This window comes from Strigops habroptila, chromosome 4, assembly GCF_004027225.2.
Source record: "Strigops habroptila isolate Jane chromosome 4, bStrHab1.2.pri, whole genome shotgun sequence".
Taxonomy (NCBI): domain Eukaryota; kingdom Metazoa; phylum Chordata; class Aves; order Psittaciformes; family Psittacidae; genus Strigops; species Strigops habroptila.
In genome coordinates this window covers 85,506,478-85,523,335 of record NC_046358.1, presented here as the reverse complement: position 1 = coordinate 85,523,335, position 16,858 = coordinate 85,506,478, and the positions used below count along the sequence as shown (strand labels likewise).

The window sequence follows — 16,858 nt, the reverse complement described above, 5'->3', positions numbered from 1 at the left end:
TTATCTATTCATTTAAAAAACTCCAAACGCTTCTACCTGACCTTAAGTAGCTTTCTGACTTTTCAAGCAGAAATCAACAATTAAGTGAAAGAGAAATAAAAGCCTCCAGAGGTGCAGCAGTGATACCTCGCCTCGGGAGGAACGTGCTCCTCTCCAACCGCTCCCAGCATTTCTTTGACAGTTAAATTTGATGGAAATTACTTTTATATCAGTCACATTCTGACAGTTTTGTGCATCATTAAGAAGTAGTAACATCATTATTAATAGTGATGAGTAAGAATATTACGATCCCATTTACAGCAGCTGGTCTTAAATCACTTTGGGTACCAAGCTGAGGAGAAGCTGCCCTGGCTGCAGTCAGGAAGAGGCATTGATAAGCCTTGGACTTCCCCAGATCCAGGGGAGATTTGGAGTGGGGGCCATGCCAGCACATCCTCTGCACACCAGCAAGGGTGCTCAGGGGGTTCTGTGGGGAAGAGCCTCTCTTTTACTGAGGGGGTGCAGCAATGGGCTGGGGACATCATTCCGCCACCAGAGAAGGAGATGGCACCAGCTCCACCTCGTAAGGCCAGGGCAGGCAGAGCTGGTTGAATGATATCTCAATAATTTCCTGTCCAAAATGTGCAATAGCTTCCAAACAAATTATTCAGACAACATCTTTTAATTACTCAGCCAGTCGTAACTGCAGGAACAGGCTTGGGAAGAGACACTGATTTTAGACACCCACATCTCCAATGGAAAACATGGGGAGAAATGTCACTGTAACGAATGCCCAAAGCAGGAGGGAACACAGCCTTTTCCAGCAGCTTCTTCTGGCCATGGACAGAAGTTCACACCATCTGTGAAAGCAGGGCAAGGCCCTTCCTCCAGCCCCAGCAAGAGCTGTACCCTGGAGAAGTGGGACAGGAAGCTCCAGAGTTGCCAAATGCCATAGGTACCCAGGCTCCCATGGGAAGGCAAGATGAATATGCTGGATAAATAAAGACCAGAAAGTTCTTTGCTAAATATGTAGTGCCATATGGGGGTTCACTTTTATGTTCAAAAAAGAAAGCCTACAACAAAACCCACTCCCACCCTGCTCTCAAAGACAGCTTCCACTGGCTGCCAAATCCTTCACCTTCATCTCCGAGTAAGCAAGGCCACCACCACACAGTCAGTGCACAGAGCTCTGCTTCCCATTGCCCTCCAAGGACAAAAACCCTTCTCTGAAAGCCCTTCTCACTGTAAGGAGAGGTCAGAGCTCAACAGCCCATCCACCTTTCCACGGCCTTGGCCACTGAAGTGCTGTGCCATGCCAGTGGCACCCCCTTTAACACCTCCTGGACAGGATTTTGGAGAGGGGAAGGCTCTTGGGCTGTCCTGCAGCTCTTATCTTCCTCCCTCCAGCAGCACACACCAGCTCCAGCTGGGAGCAGCCATATTCCAGCTAGTACCTGGCACTAGGATTAACACCCTCATGTGTTAAAACACTGAATTAATGCTCTGCAGGAGCATCTACTTGCAAATGCTTATACAATAGGAAAAGCTTAAGACTCATTATGGCTGCATCTTCTTGGGCTGGTGATTATTAATTAACACACTTCCAGCTCGTTTATCTAATCACAGAGTAATTGGTTTCAGTTTTGGTCAATGTTGTACTTCATCAGCTCAGTAAATAGCAATGCTCTGGTCCCAGCAGCCTCTGCTGTAACCCCGAGATGGAGCCTCATTCCACAGCTCCCAAGGGGATCTGGCTTCGTAGGAGCCACCCCGGACTCCCAAGAGAGAACAGGAAATCCAACATTGTCCCCATGCTCCAGCAGCCCTTGCACGAGGACAGGACACACTGCACTTTCACATGGACACAGGCCAAAGTCACCTGAACATGCTGAACAGTCTCTATCTCTCATACGTACCCCTGAATGTGCAGCATAAACCTGTAATGTTTTTTCTGCCTTTTAGTCCCTGTAGGTCACCACTTCCCTGAGATAAGCAATGAACACACTGACACAGCAACAGAGGACAGCATTCTTTAAGCAGCATCCAAAGGGAATTAACTCGCTTTGGCAGTTTGCGTCACCTCAGAGCACTGCTAGGTACCTAAATCTTGGTTACCAGGCCCAAAACATGACTTCCTTTTTGTCAAGCAGCTGAAATTGTGGGAGGCTCAAGTTGTGAGAAGCTGTGGCTGCCCCATCCCTGGCAGTGTTCAAGGCCAGGTTGGACACAGGGGCTTAGAGCAACCTGCTTTAGCGGAAGGTGTCCCTGCCATGGCAGGGGGTTGGAACTGGATGAGCTTTAAGGTCCCTTCCAACCCAAACCAGTCTGGGATTCTATGATTCAAGCTAAGTAACCAGCCCACGCTACCTACTTGGTATGACAAAGCCGCGAGCAAGCGGCCGTGGTTTACATGGTGGGTGAGAGAAGCAGAGATCTCACTTCGCGACTCAAGGAGAAGCAACAGAGCCATTCCCATCTCCATCCCCAGGCTGCCCTTGCAGCACTACTGGCTCTCCAGAGGCTCCGACAGCCTCCCAAACACCACACATCTTGCATCCACCTTGGCACAAGTGGGAGAGACTCCAAATATCATATTATCAACATCCTGCTGTTGATGTAAAGAAGCCAAACAGCTGGACAGGCTTCTCCCTGTATGGCCTCTTGGAAGGTGACCCATGGCAGCTCAGGTTGCTCTCCTCGAGGACACACACGGGACCCAACTCATCACAGCACAGACTGCAGGGATGCTCTATCCTGATTCAAAACAACGTATTTAACAAGTAGAGCTGCCAACACAATCAGTGGATTCTAGTCAGCTACTCGAGGTTTTCCAGCCTCCTGCACTCATTCTCTGCATCTAGTCTGTTCAGCACTGAAATAAGCACTTTTAACACCAGCCAGTCTGTACACACAGAGATGCTGGATATCTAAACACAAGGTTGGATCAGATGATCCTTGAGGTCCCTTCAACCTGGGATTCTGTTCTACGATCTTGGCTCACCAGGTTCTGAGCCAAAGCCAGCTCCATCTCAGGGCCTCGCTCACGCCCGGGATGCTGATCACGCAGTCCCCACACAGCTCGTGTTGATGCTTCAGAAGCGCTTGCCAAGAGCACGTATCCAAGTGTTCCTGGATGAGATGCAGATTGGTTTGTCCCCTTATTAACAAGTCCTCAGAAAACTGCATTTTGGAAACCACCTTTGGCTGGTGGAGCTCTGAGCCCTGTTCCCAGCACAGAGCTGGGGACACACTCCACAACCGAGCCAACAGCGCCAAGCCACAGGCATTAGGAAGGTGCTATTTATTTGCTCTGTTATTAGCCAAAGCCACGTAGCCTGGGCTGTCCTGCACACATGTTGTAGGTTTTGGGAGATCTGGGGGTTTGGCCACTGAATTTCAACCCCTGCCTCTGCCTGAAGCCTCACTGACCCCTCAGGAACCGATGCAGATACTCTCACCAGCCTCCTACCCTCTAGCTCTGAGATTCATCCCAGCTCATCAGAACTAAGAATGGGTTAAAAACATTGACATTTGGTTCCTTCTCGTGTTATTGTTATGATTTTACAATCTCAGTATCTGGCAGACCATGCCGTAGGCAGGCCCATGCTGTGCCAAGAGCTGTGCACACGCAGAGCACGAGCACAGCCCTGGCACAGCCTGTAGCTGACCTGGGACTGCTCCATTCCTGCAGAACACCCGGTCCTCCCTCCCTACACCATGGCATGGTTTGGGGTCAAACCTGCGCCCTGCAGCAGTGGGGCTCATGGTTTGAGTTTGTGTTATATTTAAATACATCTCCTTCTTTACTGAGCTTCATTTGTGAGCTGAAGGAGGTGAGCATTCACCACATCAGACCCCCAGCATCTCCTACCTGCTGCCATCACACAGAGGAGGTCTCAGATCACATAGTGTGACGGGGCAAAAACACCACCCATGGTCATCTTCAGAGAGGGACATGCAAACAGATGCAGGTCATCCCAACTCAAACAACACACTTTATTTAAGCAAAAAGCTGCGGTTTGCATCGGGAAGAAAAGGTTAGCTTTAGAAAGAGCAGATTTTTAAATAGAAAACCACGCTGCCAACAGGCACACGGCAAATTCCTGTCAGATTCGTCAAGTCGATGGAAAAATGAGGTGAGAAACGAAAAGCATTTGCCGTGCCTGTGCTGCCGCCTGCAGGCACCTCTCCCTGCCCGGCCAAACGCTGCCTGCTCTACCTGCCTGCTCCAAGGGCCAGCAACCAGGGACCTTTCACGTTTAACACCACAGTTGTGATGCTCATTGCCATGGGTCAGCTTACTGAAGTTCTGGGCAAGGGTCTCCATCCCTGGTGGGACAGAGAGAAGATCCTGCCCCGTGTTTTACTTGGACCAAAGGCATCACAGACAGCCCCTTGGACACAGAGCCCAACAGCTTCAGCCCACTGCAGGCAGCATCCTGCACCTCCTGCTTAAGCCAGCAGAGAGGTATATTGGAAAAACAAGGATCCCAGCACCAAAATCTCACTGTCTGATGTGACCAAGCTCTGCCTGCCAAGATGGACAACGCTGCCCGTGCTTGGCTGAGCCTCTGCCTGCTCCGTGCTGAGACAGGGACAAGCCTGGAGCAGGGAGAGCACAGGCGGTGTTGGAACATGCTGAAAAATAAGTTGGGATTGACCATGGGAACAGCGGCTCATCCTCCTCTGAGTGCAGCTCCTGGGCCAGGAAACCCCATCCACACATTGGACAAGGTCCATCATTAAGTTTCACGTCCATGTCCCTCCCTGGCAGCACAAACAGCAGGGCCCAGCCTGTGTCTGCAGAGCATACAGCTCCCATGAGCTGGGTGCCCACATTTGCTCTGGTCTGAGCAGACTTTTCCACCTCCTTTCCAGCTATGGAGTGAGACTCCCGAGCCCCTCACCAGCCTGGAGGGCAGGAAGGACAGACAGGCTGCACCTCAGCAGCCGGTGTGCTCCCTCCTCCTCCTCCAAGTGCTCCCACTCCATCAGCTCTGCGGCAGAGCTGGGGAGCACAGTGCGCTTCCTGCCTCTCTGGAAGAGCCAACAGATGACATGTTATCACCAACACCTCCATAAAGGACCAGAAATAAAACAGCCTTTCAAACCCAGCTGAAGGAAAGGAAAATCCAGCTGCACAGAAAGGGGCCGGGGGAGTTTCTCCCCTCCCTTTGGAGCTATGGGAACACAGCTCCGGTGCCAGCAGGAGTGATGGGAGGCTGGGTACCAGTCCTACCTCATCCCCTGAAGGGAAGGTGCCTGGGAAGCAGGGTTCTGTGAAAGGAAGCTCTGTGTGGTTCATTGAAGCTCTCCTTTAGGCACAAATAAAAAATTAACACCACCACTCCACGCTTTTTCCATTAATATTTTCAGCAACTTGGTATTTCTCTTGAAAACATTTCTGATGGTTCATTAGGCCAAAGAGGATCCTGGCTCTTCTCTGCACTTCCGGATCACAGAATCCCAGCCTGGTTTGAGTTGGAAGGGACCTTAAAGCTCAATCAGTCCCAACCCCCTGCCACGGGCAGGGACACCTTCCACTAGAGCAGGTTGCTCCAAGCCCCTGTGTCCAACCTGGCCTTGAACACTGCCAGGGATGGGGCAGCCACAGCTTCTCTGGGCACCCTGTGCCAGCGCCTCAGCACCCTCACAGGGAAGAGCTTCTGCCTCAGAGCTCATCTCAATCTCCCCTCTGGCAGGTTAAAGCCGTTCCCCTTGGCCTGTCCCTACAGGCCCTTGCCAGCCTGTAGTGACTGGCTCAATTCACCCCGTACTGAAGTAGAGAAGGGGCAGGAGGGGCTGGTTTATGAGGCTGGAGCCCCTGGCTGAGATCACACAGGTTGTAGCTGTCTCCATTCAGCTCTGCTGAGCCTGCTCTTCCAGCAAGGAGCCAGCCCAGAGCAGCAGCTCAGCCCCACAGCCTCACACTCCCTCTGGCACCCATCAGAGCGGTGCTGAGCTCGGTGGGACACCTCAGAGCTGACCCCATCCTGCTGAAGCAAACCCTGTGGATGTCACGGCATCTCCTGCTGCCAGCCCAGCCACCCTGCGGCATGCAGGAACCAGATTGGCGCGATGGTGGAGGATCCAGTCCTTGTTATCAGCACCATCAGCCTGGCACCCCCCGGGACCCCCTTTGCAGCGTGGGTAGGAAGGTGGCATTTCACACCCGATGGTTTGAACTCATCCTGTGAACAGCTTGGGAGCCCTGCAGAGACCAACTGAACCTCCGGAGCTGCCTGGTTACCCAGCTCTGTGCAAGCTGCCTGCGGTGCCCACAGAGAGCTCTGCCTGCCTCCTACCCCTGCCAGCACCCGAGGCACCAGCCACCAGCACCCAACAGAGAGTCACATCTTCAGTCTGATCTCTCCATGCAGGGAACATGAGGTTTTACAAGAACACAGCTTATATTTCACGAGATGCTTACAGGTCATGGGGAAGCAGCATCTCCTGGGAACTCAGAGCCTTTAGACAGGGGATAATCCTGTTTTCTGCGACAAACTGAGAATGGAGGAGTTCCAGGACAGAGGAAACTAGGATGAGGGACAAGGGGTTCCCCCATGGGTGGCAGTCGGGTCTCTGGGACAGTCAGGACAGGGCAAGAGCCTCTGCTGAGCCCACCACTGCCCGGCTGCCTCCATCAGCCCCATCTCCCACCACTGAGATTCCCATCAAGACCTGTACAGATACAGGTACCATTACAACACATAGGAAGAACAGCGGGAAAGGGATGCTCACCACCACAGGGACAGCACAACACAAACCACATAGTTCTTCCCATGGCACAGCTAAACAGAGGAACTTTCTGCCACCCCTCCCCAGGATGCTGGAATTTTACGTGATTCAAAAAGCAGCTTGAAAAGTCTCTGACTGGAAAAGCCACTGAACACAGGGAGCTCCATCCAGGGCTTGCCAGGGGGCAGGAGCATGAGTGGAGAAGGCTGAAAGCCTTGTCCCACCTTGCCTGGGTCTCACACCTACCTACGACGGTGAGCACGTCCTTCTCGATGTCAGCCCTGATGTAGATGCGGCCGCGGCGCTCGGTGTGGTCCGTCCCGCACAGGCTGGGGACGTTCATCACGCAGCGCTTGTGCACGTTCATCATACAGGCTGTGGGGTGCAGAGAAAGAAAGGGACAATCAGTGGTGGGGTCACCTCTGCCACAGCTCACAGGGTGACCCAAGGGGATGGGGGAGAACTTTTCCTCACTTTAAATGGGGATGTTTTGAGGGATTCTGGGATAATCATGCAGCAAATGGACCTTCAAATGCAGCTGGAGACTGGCAGAGACCTGCCAGGACACAGAGACCCACCACCACCCAAAGCTCTGGGTCCTACTTATGAAGATGAAAGGATTTTAGCCCTTACTCTTCCTCTAATTACTTGAGTTTTGCTGATTTATCAAACTTCTCCTCCATCACACCCATGGTGCAATGCTGGGTATTCAGCAGGTTCATCAGGAGCTGATAGGGGGCATTAAATATCACTTGGGTATGTGTATGCATCTGCACGTGTATAAAAAGTTACATATGTATAAAATATATAAATATCTGTAATTTTTTATTCTAAAGAAATTCCTTTCCACTTGGTAACATTTTAAAGGTGATAATGAATACACTGTTCCCACAACAGTCAGCAAGCTTCTATATTTATGAGAAAGGCAGCACATGGTGAGCAGCAGAGTGTGCTGCTCCCCGCCGGCAGCACGAGCACGGAAGCAGAGCTGTGTATTCACAGTCCTTTTAAATAGGAACGTACAAGATTAACATGGAAAATAACTGATTTCTCCCTCTCCATCCTCTCCCTATTCTTTCATCCCCTACTTCCTCCTCTTTGGACAATAATTCTCCCAGCTTGTAGAGCCAAGTGCTCTGCAAAGGCTGTCTCACTGCAGCCAGCACGGCCACGGGGTGTCAGTCGGAGCCAGCGCTCCGAGAGCTGGAGAAGGGATGCAGGAGGATTGAAGGGATGCAGGAATGCTGGGGGGGGGATGATGTGGAGGATGCTGAGAGGAGGGAAATGTGGGGATGCTGCTGAGGGGAGAGATGTGGGGATGCTGCAAGCAGGAGAGATGAAGGGATGCTACACGGGGGAAGGATGTGGGGATGCTGAGGGAGGGAAGATGATGTGGGGGAGCCCCTGCCTAGGACTTTGGGGTGCCATAGCCCCTCACAGCTGCAACCGCAGTTTCATTACTTACTGTCACATTTCATCCCCTGGTGAATGAGCCCATACAGCAATGACCCGCAGTGGTCACAGAAGGTGGGGCTGGAGTACGTGTGGATTTTAAACTTGTGTTTGCTCCGGGGATCCTGGGAGGAAAATAGATGATAAAGATTATAAACTTGCATCAAACATTGGCAAGGCCCCACTGCTCTCCACGTTTCACATGCCAGCTGGCTACGGAGGTGCTGTTAATGGACTTCAGTCAACTGCCACCGACTGATGTGGACCTTTTCCAACAGTCGCCAAGATCCACTGCTATTACTCTTTGGATGTGTTGCCATAACAATGAGAAAGCAACACATCGGCTTCTCTGGGGATTTATTGCTTTTAAATAACTTGGCCTTAGCATAGAAAGCATCAGGTGAAATTGGTGCATAAGAACCAACAGAAGGGCTGGACACTACTCAACTTCCACGTAAAGCAGAAAAAAACATCCATGATTTCTATTTACATTAAGACTACCCAGTAAGCACCTTTGTGCTCTGGTGCCAATCCCTCCTCAGCACGCTCCAGAGGAACTGAGCTACTTAGAGAATACTTTAGTATTTTGAGTTTTGTTAAAACCAACAGCAGATTTTACTGCAACAGCAGAACATGCAAACCAGAAGAGCCCAGTTATCCCAGACACTGGTTGCAGTCTTGCACAGCCACCAGGAGCAAACATGGCTCCTGGAATCCAACAAGGGTCTGCAGAATCATGGAACAGTTTGGGTTGGAAAGGGCCTTAAAGCTCCTCCAGTTCCAACCCCCTGCCACGGGCAGGGACACCTTCCACTAGAGCAGGTTGCTCCAAGCCCCTGTGTCCAACCTGGCCTTGAACACTGCCAGGGATGGGGCAGCCACATGCCTTGTAGCCCCTTTAGGCACTGGAGCTGCTTTAAGGTCTCCCCTTAAGGAGCCTTCTCTTCTCCAGGCTGACCCAGCCCAGCTCTCTCAGCCTCGCTCCAGAGCAGAGCTGCACCAGCCCTCGGAGAAACAACTTCAACAGGGAAATTGGACCACAGGAAGAAATGACTGAGGCAGAACCAAGGATTTGGTATTTCTTGGTATCTTCCATGCAAGACAAGACAATTCTGGAAGCTTTCAGGGACCACATGAGGACCACAGGCACACCAGGCAGGCAGTGCTGTTCCTGCAAGGGAGCCCAGAGCAGCTCAGCGCTGCAGAGCAGGGTGCTGTAGGAGCACACATACAGGTGATGAGGAGGACTATGGTGAGAAGCTTCTGGCTTCATTTCATCTCCGGTTAATTGCAGGGTTAGGGATGAGGCACAGCTCCTGGCTTGGTCATTTGAGCCCAGTGGCTTTTTAATAGCCTGGAAAGGAGCCCAGGCGTTAGGAAAGACACCTTTAGAGGACACTGCGAGCCACGTAAATAAATAAAGAGTGAAGTCAGAATGGAGCTATAACAGAGCTGCCAATACATCACCTCCCCCATTCCAATTCATTTTCCTACCACTACTGCACTGAGCCTTCCAGTCACGTTAATCACTTCATATTCTGCATTATTTCACAGCACCACAGATAACTTGAGTGATACCAGGAAGGCGGAAAAGTAACGGAGCTTCATTTAATTCAGTCTGTTGAGTGCCAGGGATTAGGCACATGCTTCAGCAAGTTTATTGTATCTGAAACTGAAATGATCTCACTTTTTATCCTAAGAAAAGCACTCCTATGTGCAGAGCAGAGCATGGCTCTGTCTGGTAGCTTGTGCGGCAGCTGGGTCACAGGAAGGCAGACAGGACAAGGGTTCATGATTAACCTGGCTTCTGGACAGCCCCAGTTACCAAAAGAACAGTTCTTCAAATGACACAGTGCCTTCCGGCATTCCCCTGAGCTATAAGAGACCACAGAACACTTCAACCTGGATTTTAGGCTGGAAGAGGTGTGGATGTGAAAGCTTTGGGCAGGCAGACTGCAGGCAGGGGAGCCGGGCAGTCCATGGTGAGCGCAGTGCTGCAGGCAGGTACCACCGAGCACTGCTGCCCAAATGGACACCAGGATGAACACACACACCTCCTAAGAGGCTTACAGGGTTAGTCCAATCTCTCCACTGGATGTGCTGTAAGCCTCTGAAAACTTGATTTTATAACCTGAGCTGTGTTTGTGCAGCAGCTCAGGGACATCCCCGTAAGCAGCTTTGCCCACCCAACAGCGTGAACCAGCTCCAACATTTCCCATGGATGGGCCCATGCAGCCCAACGCCTGTGGGCACTGGGCAGCACCCACAAGCTCACTGGTACATGGACAGTATAAGGTCAGGATACCTCCCTGGAGGTGAGGCACCCAGGAGAATGAAAAGCTTCCTTTTGCCAGCATCCCAGTAGAAAGGAGATCTCTGGCAGGCCAGTCAGACACTGAGCCATGCATAGAATCACACAATCAACCAGGTTGGAAAAGACCTTTAAGCTCATCCAGTCCAACCATTCCCCAGCACTGCCAAGGCCACCACTAACCCATGTCACAGAGGGCCTCGTCTACACGATGCGTGAACACTTGCAGGGACAGTGACTCCAGCCCTGCCCTGGGCAGCCTGTTCCAATGCCTGAGCACCCTTTGGGGAAGGAATTGTTCCTCAGCTCCATCTAACCCTGCCCTGGTGCAGCTTGAGGCCATTTCCTCTTGTCCCATCCCTTGGGAGCAGAGACCAGCCCCCTCCTGGCTCCATCCTCCTGTCAGGTAGCTATAAGAGAGCAATAAGGTCTCCCCGAGACCTCTGCACCCTGCAGAGCCCCCGGGCACAGCTGCAGAGGAGGACACCCCGGGGTGCTTGGGCATCATTCCACCAGCAGCAGGATGAGGTTGTGGGGGGCACGGGGGCAGCAGTAGCAGAAGCCACGTGCCAAGCCCCAGCGTGTGACACGGGGAGAAATCGCCCCCGAGCGCTCCAATTTCTGTGTTCCCTTCTAGAAACAGATATTCCTGTTTAGGCAAATGAAAGCTTTAGTCATTCATAAAGAGAAAACAACAAACCACAAGCTTAATGCAAAATGAGACAATTCCCACTTCATGTGAAGGATGTTAAATTCCCACTGGAAATGGGAGTTAAAAAAGCTGGAGCTACAAAAGCAAAGTGTGCACTGAGCCATGCTGCAACAGCATCTTCCAAACTGCTCCATCAGCATCCCAGCCCTGCTCGGAGGGAGCTGGACCCCTCATGGGCTTCACCTCCTGCTCCCACCCAAGGGGCTGTTCTGAATTGACCCAGCACCCAGGGCCCAAACAGTGTGAGGGTGATGGATGCAGCCAAGCACAGGGAGGCAGAGCTGCTTCCCTGGCATGAGGGGCCCTGTTTCACCTTGACCAGTGCTTTAGAAGGTGCCAGAAACTGGAAAGTCTGGATATCATTTTCGACCCAGGCTGAAGCCGTTTTACAAAGAGACTATTTTTGTACCACAGAGACAGGGATGACGAGGTCCCTGCGTGTGCAGATGCTGAGGCTTACAACAAGAATGATTAAAAAGAAGTTTGCCAAGAAAAGGAAAGGCGTTCCTCCTCCATCCCGCCAGCACAGAGGAGCGGGGCAGAGAAGCTTTCTTTGGAGCAGACCTGAATAACACCATTAGGAGAGTTTTACTGCACTGAGAGGCTCTGACATTTTGAATCAGCGCTACCGCAGACCCATGATGCTTCAAGAGGATGGATGTGTGTCTTGAGAGTGTGAGCCCAGACAAATCAGAACGTTAGCCAGGAAAGGAAAGGAGCCGCTTTTGGCTTTGAGCTGGTACCCTGCAAGAAATGACCCATCAGAGGTGGCTTCTGCTTCCCAACTTGACAGCAGGTTTCAGGTCTGAAACGAGCCAGTGCAGTATTGAATCCTTGACGTATTGCATCCCTGACCTGCAGAGCAAACCTCACAGCCCCTGGCTCTCCCCAGAGCCCCACACACCTCTCGCTGGTCTTGCCCCACTGTGGTGGGCACAGGGGGCTTTGTGTGCAGCCTGCAGCAGCCTGAGCTCTCCTACACTCCCAGGAACACAAGAGCAACCAAGCCCTGGCCTCTGAGGCACTGCGAGCACAGCCCTGCCAGAGCCTTCCCCAGGCTCAGCAGTTACCTGCGTCCTTCCACAGGGTCATACCCACCACCGAGCTCGCTGAAGGACCACACCAATGACAGGCACCTCCCGCTGAACCCTGATGGAGATGATGATGCAGGAGCTGCTGCTCACCAATTCCTTGCAGGCAGGCAGCTGCTGGCATTGATCAGAGGGACAATTTATGTGCTGCTCACGGTAGCCAGGATCCCTTTGCTCTTGTGCAGCAGCCTGCCTGGGCAGCGGCTCAGCACACAGCAGTAAGCCAAGGAGTGAGAGCAGAGCAGGGCAGCACCACGCTGCACAACAAGCAAGGGCATTTGGCTTCAGCTGCTCCTCATGCCAAGTCCGTGTCCTGGCAAGGGCAGCAGCCCTCTGTCATACCCAGGGTTGCAAACCCTGTGCTAGATGCTGTCTGGGTTTACTCATTTCTGCACTGCATCAGCATTGCCTCTCCTTGTGCAGAGATGAGGTGGGATGCAGGGGGAGGACCAGACCCTTCCTCAAACCCAGCAGTCTGAGCCATAAAACACTTGTAAAACACGTCCAGCTCACTTGGGTTCATCCCTATAATTAGTCACGTATGGAGAGCGCTGAAATGTCTTCTATTCCCTTGAGTAAATAAAGCCCCCCAGATCCCAGTCCCATCACCCTCCCTTCAGCAGGGGCCAGTGCCCCGTGGTCCCCAGAAAGCCAAGAGCCCAACCAATGACTGATGCTGCTTTAATCCTTTGTACTGACATTTGCTGGACCCCCACAACAACCACAGAGGTTTGCTGCCGGATGACTTGCCCCTGTTTCCCCATCTCAGCGCAGAGAAAGCTTTAAACTACCTTTTCCAAAGAAGAATTAACACAGTTCATGTGAAGAGACTATTTCAAAGTGAATTTCCTGGCAATTTTAAGCAGCATAATAGCAGAGCAAATAGAACACAGCACGAGCTTAGTGCCTTCACCTAATGAAACCCAGGCAGCAGACGTAAAACCAGAAACCCCATGCTTTGTTCCAAGATTTCCCCTGGGAAAATCCCCTCCATTATGCAGGGAATGCCTCAAGCATGTACAGAAGTGCCCTGACAGTGACTCTAAAGGTGATGCTGGAGAGAAAAGCCTGTCCTTCCTTCCAGGGAAAGGACAGTTTATAAGAGGCTGGGTCAGGGATGTGAATGAGAGCTCCGGGTAGCATCCTTGGATTGTGCCAGTTCTTCTTACTGAAGCCAGGAGGTGGTGGGGAAGATGAACTGAAGACAACAGTGGCCACCAGAAATGGGACCCCTGTGCTTTTGGCAAAGACAGGCTTTCAAGCAGCACTCACCAGCACTATCCTGTTTGGGACCTGCAGCCAGGAGCCATGGATGCACCTCCTGCACCTTCCCACCTGCATGCACAGCGCTGGAAAAACACCTTTGGTGAGAAACAGCTCCAAATCCCAGCAAAAACCATGCAAGGAAGTTAAGGAACAATCAAACAAGAGCGATGGGTCTTTGCTTCAATGAAAAGAAACCATAGAGGCTGCACTGAAAGGAAAACAGAGGAAAACACAGGTCCTGTTCATGGCAAGAGGGCAAAGGTCTGGGGCTCCATCACTGGAGCATCTTTTCTATCAGTACTGAACTCCTCGGGAGCCACATTCTAAAGACAGTTTGACACTGCTGTACCAGCAAGCGATACCAGAATTACTGCTGTTGTTTCCAGTCTCACAGCACAGGGCCCAAGGGCACGGCAGTGCAGGCAGCTCCTCTGCCCAGACCTTGGCTGCGGAAGGGTAAGTGGTCCCCAGGCAGAGTCAGCAACACACCAGCAGCATCACAGCTTGGGCTGCTTCCATGTTAAACACCCGGCCCCAGATAAAACCTGCCCTTGACAGCTTCCCATGACAGCTTCCAGCAAGCAAATACATTTTTATTGACAGAAGATCTCTTCTGCTAGTCAGACAACTGCAGAGGGCTATGGATGACAGTTATTCTTCTCTTGCTGCTGCCAACACTGAATAAAATACACTCTCTTACCCAGCAGCACAAGAGAAAACACCAAACTCAGCTTTTTTCCCCAAGCAGCGTTAGCAGCTCAGCATCATTCAGAAATGTTTGTTATCCTTCACATAGCTCGAGAGTCATTTTATTATAGCATAAACTCTCCATGAGATTGGGGCTTCCACAGCCCTTCCCTGCTCCCTGCAGCCTCAGCATGGCCTGAGGTAGCACAGAGAAGCCCCCCATGCCCACAGGACCCCCAATTGGAACCATCTCCTACCCCACCACCCTCCTCATGGTGATGCTCTGCACAAACCCAGCTCAGATCCAGCCACCTGAAGCCCTCTCCTTTAACCAGAGGGGCTGGAATCTTAACAGGCATAAATAGACACACACACAGATGCCAAGAAAACAAGAGCAGCTTTTGAGTGACAGGGCTGAAGACATGTGCAGGCTGGCAGGAGAAGGAGCTGGGCTCCAGCAGAGCTCAGGGAAGCACCAGAAGGTGCTGGGAGGGAGCAAGGCAGAGACATCTTCATCCCACAGGAACTGTCAGCGGCTGGCAGGAGCAGCGAGCATGTGCCCTCGTGCAAGGGGCAGATGGCACACCACGAGAGATGGAGAACTTCATTAGCAAGACAAGAGAAAGCAGCAAGTTGCAGCAGGGCTGTGAAGATCAAGCTCATGCACCAGACCCAGGGCATCCCAGGGGTATGTGGGATGTGAGGAGTGATCGGCGTCCTGCTCCCTAAGGCAGGACCTGGGCAAGAGGGTGCTTGGGGTCTTCAGGAAGGTCCTGGCTCAATGGGCATGTCTAGAGGAAGGAGAAGTGGCTGTGCATCCCACCTCCACCCTCGATGTGCAGAGCTTGGTGAGAAACCCATGATGTTACCCTGTGCAAAGGGACAATGCAGCAACAGGTATCCCTTCCCACTGGAGATAATCCCAGAAAGCAGAATCTTGAAGGAGCTGCTAGCTTTCAGGTTGTACAAATGGCATCCTCGTTTATTCTCATTGCTAACTGTTGCCAGCCCACGTTTGCCCAAACACTCTAAAGAAGAAACCAAACTTGGGAAAGCAGAATGAGTCTCTGCATCCTGCTAGAGTGCCAGCTTGGAGCTGGGGATGCTGTGCATGGGGAGAACGACCACATACCGATGCTGTGAAGACCACATCAGACTAACACCACCTGTATAACCCACACTCTATGAAGCGTCCCTTCTCCTAAGCCAGAGTGTCAGCAATACTTTCTTCAGTACAAACATGTATCTCCAGAGCTTTTTGAGAAAGGAGGAGCCCAAGGCAGAGATGAAATGATTCTGCCTCCAGCAAACAGAGCATGGAAAGGCGTCGTGGTGGCAGCATTACAGAAACCCTCTAAAGCTGCAAACAGTGGAAAAATTAAATGCAGAGTTGAAATGAAACTACATTGGCCTGTTACCTACACAGAGCAGCTCTGGTATTTATTAACGCATCCTGATTAGATGACCTTTAACAGGATAAAGCAAAGAAGGTCATTTTAATGATTATTTTGTCTACAATTTAAATAATTATGCATTCTACTAATAGCTCCTACTATAATTAGGTTTGCCAACTGCATTACATTACGCATGCCTGACTTCAGCTCCTGAAGACCTTGCCATACTTGAGGAAGCTTCAGCTTGAACGGTCACGCTCGCTCTGCTTCCTGTGAACAGGAGAGCATGGGAGCATCAGAACTTGCCATGACAACCCTGCGTGTGACACTGGCCCTCCTCTGCAGGACAGCTCACCAGTTGTCACTTTGGGGATGCTGGGGAGGGATCACAACCTGAGAGCATGTTAATGTGAAAGGTATGTGGAGCTCAGGCCTTTTGGAGGGATCGTGGAGTAGTCTGGGTTGGAAGGGACCTTACGCATCAGCTATTTCCAACCCCAGTGGACATCATGCAGCCCTGGGAGCCCAGCCCAGAGACGTGGTGTGGGTAGAGCACGCAGCCCTCATCACCAGTGCTTCAAAGCTCAGCACAACACAGGTTCACACCAAGTTAGAGAGGGAAATGGCAAAAATTGCCCTGAGCTAGCCAGTACCATGTACTAGGAACACTGTCCTCAGCAACAGCACCACCCAAATCACAGACCCACCATCACATCTCCAACCGTCAGAAACAGCCATATCTGCCATGACTTCAGAGCAGTCTAGCATGAAAGCAACCCTGATGTCTTCAGTACCAGCATTTATAGCTACAGCTTCATTCTCCATTGCAAGAAGCAATTAGGTTTTATTCTTTTTTCCTCAGAGGCCCTATATCAGTGTATAATTAGTCCTCTCCTAGATGGAAGATTCCTATTCAGTGGGTTTGGCGAGGTTAAACACACACACGCTCTCCTCAAGGAGGTTCAAACACAACCAGATCAAACAGAACCCGCTCCAAAGCAGGACTAGTCAAAGTCTTTCTGTTACCATTGACATTTCACTGCTCTCCACTTACTTTGTCATGCTCCAAACAGCATAAAGTGTCAGCACCCCTTGTCTACTTGACACATGCACAAACCACCCCATAGACTTAAGCACGTACTTAACTTCAAACAGAATCATTTTAAGTAACCAGTATTACTCGGGTGTTTAAAATTAAGCATCCATATATACCATAAGCACTTTACAG

The 16,858-nt window shown here is 51.4% G+C and overlaps 1 protein-coding gene across 2 annotated transcripts in view; it reads right to left on the bottom strand.

The window, feature by feature from the left end:
- Nucleotides 1-16,858, bottom strand: part of PRKCB (protein kinase C beta) — a 107,267-nt gene that overhangs the window by 45,914 nt on the left and 44,495 nt on the right. For both annotated transcript variants that reach the window (XM_030482749.2, XM_030482747.2), the window contains exons 4-5: nucleotides 8,183-8,294; nucleotides 6,964-7,092 (exon numbers count right to left, since the gene is read on the bottom strand). In XM_030482749.2, the coding sequence (XP_030338609.1) occupies nucleotides 6,964-7,092; nucleotides 8,183-8,294 (241 nt within the window). The remainder of the gene's footprint in view (nucleotides 1-6,963; nucleotides 7,093-8,182; nucleotides 8,295-16,858) is intronic.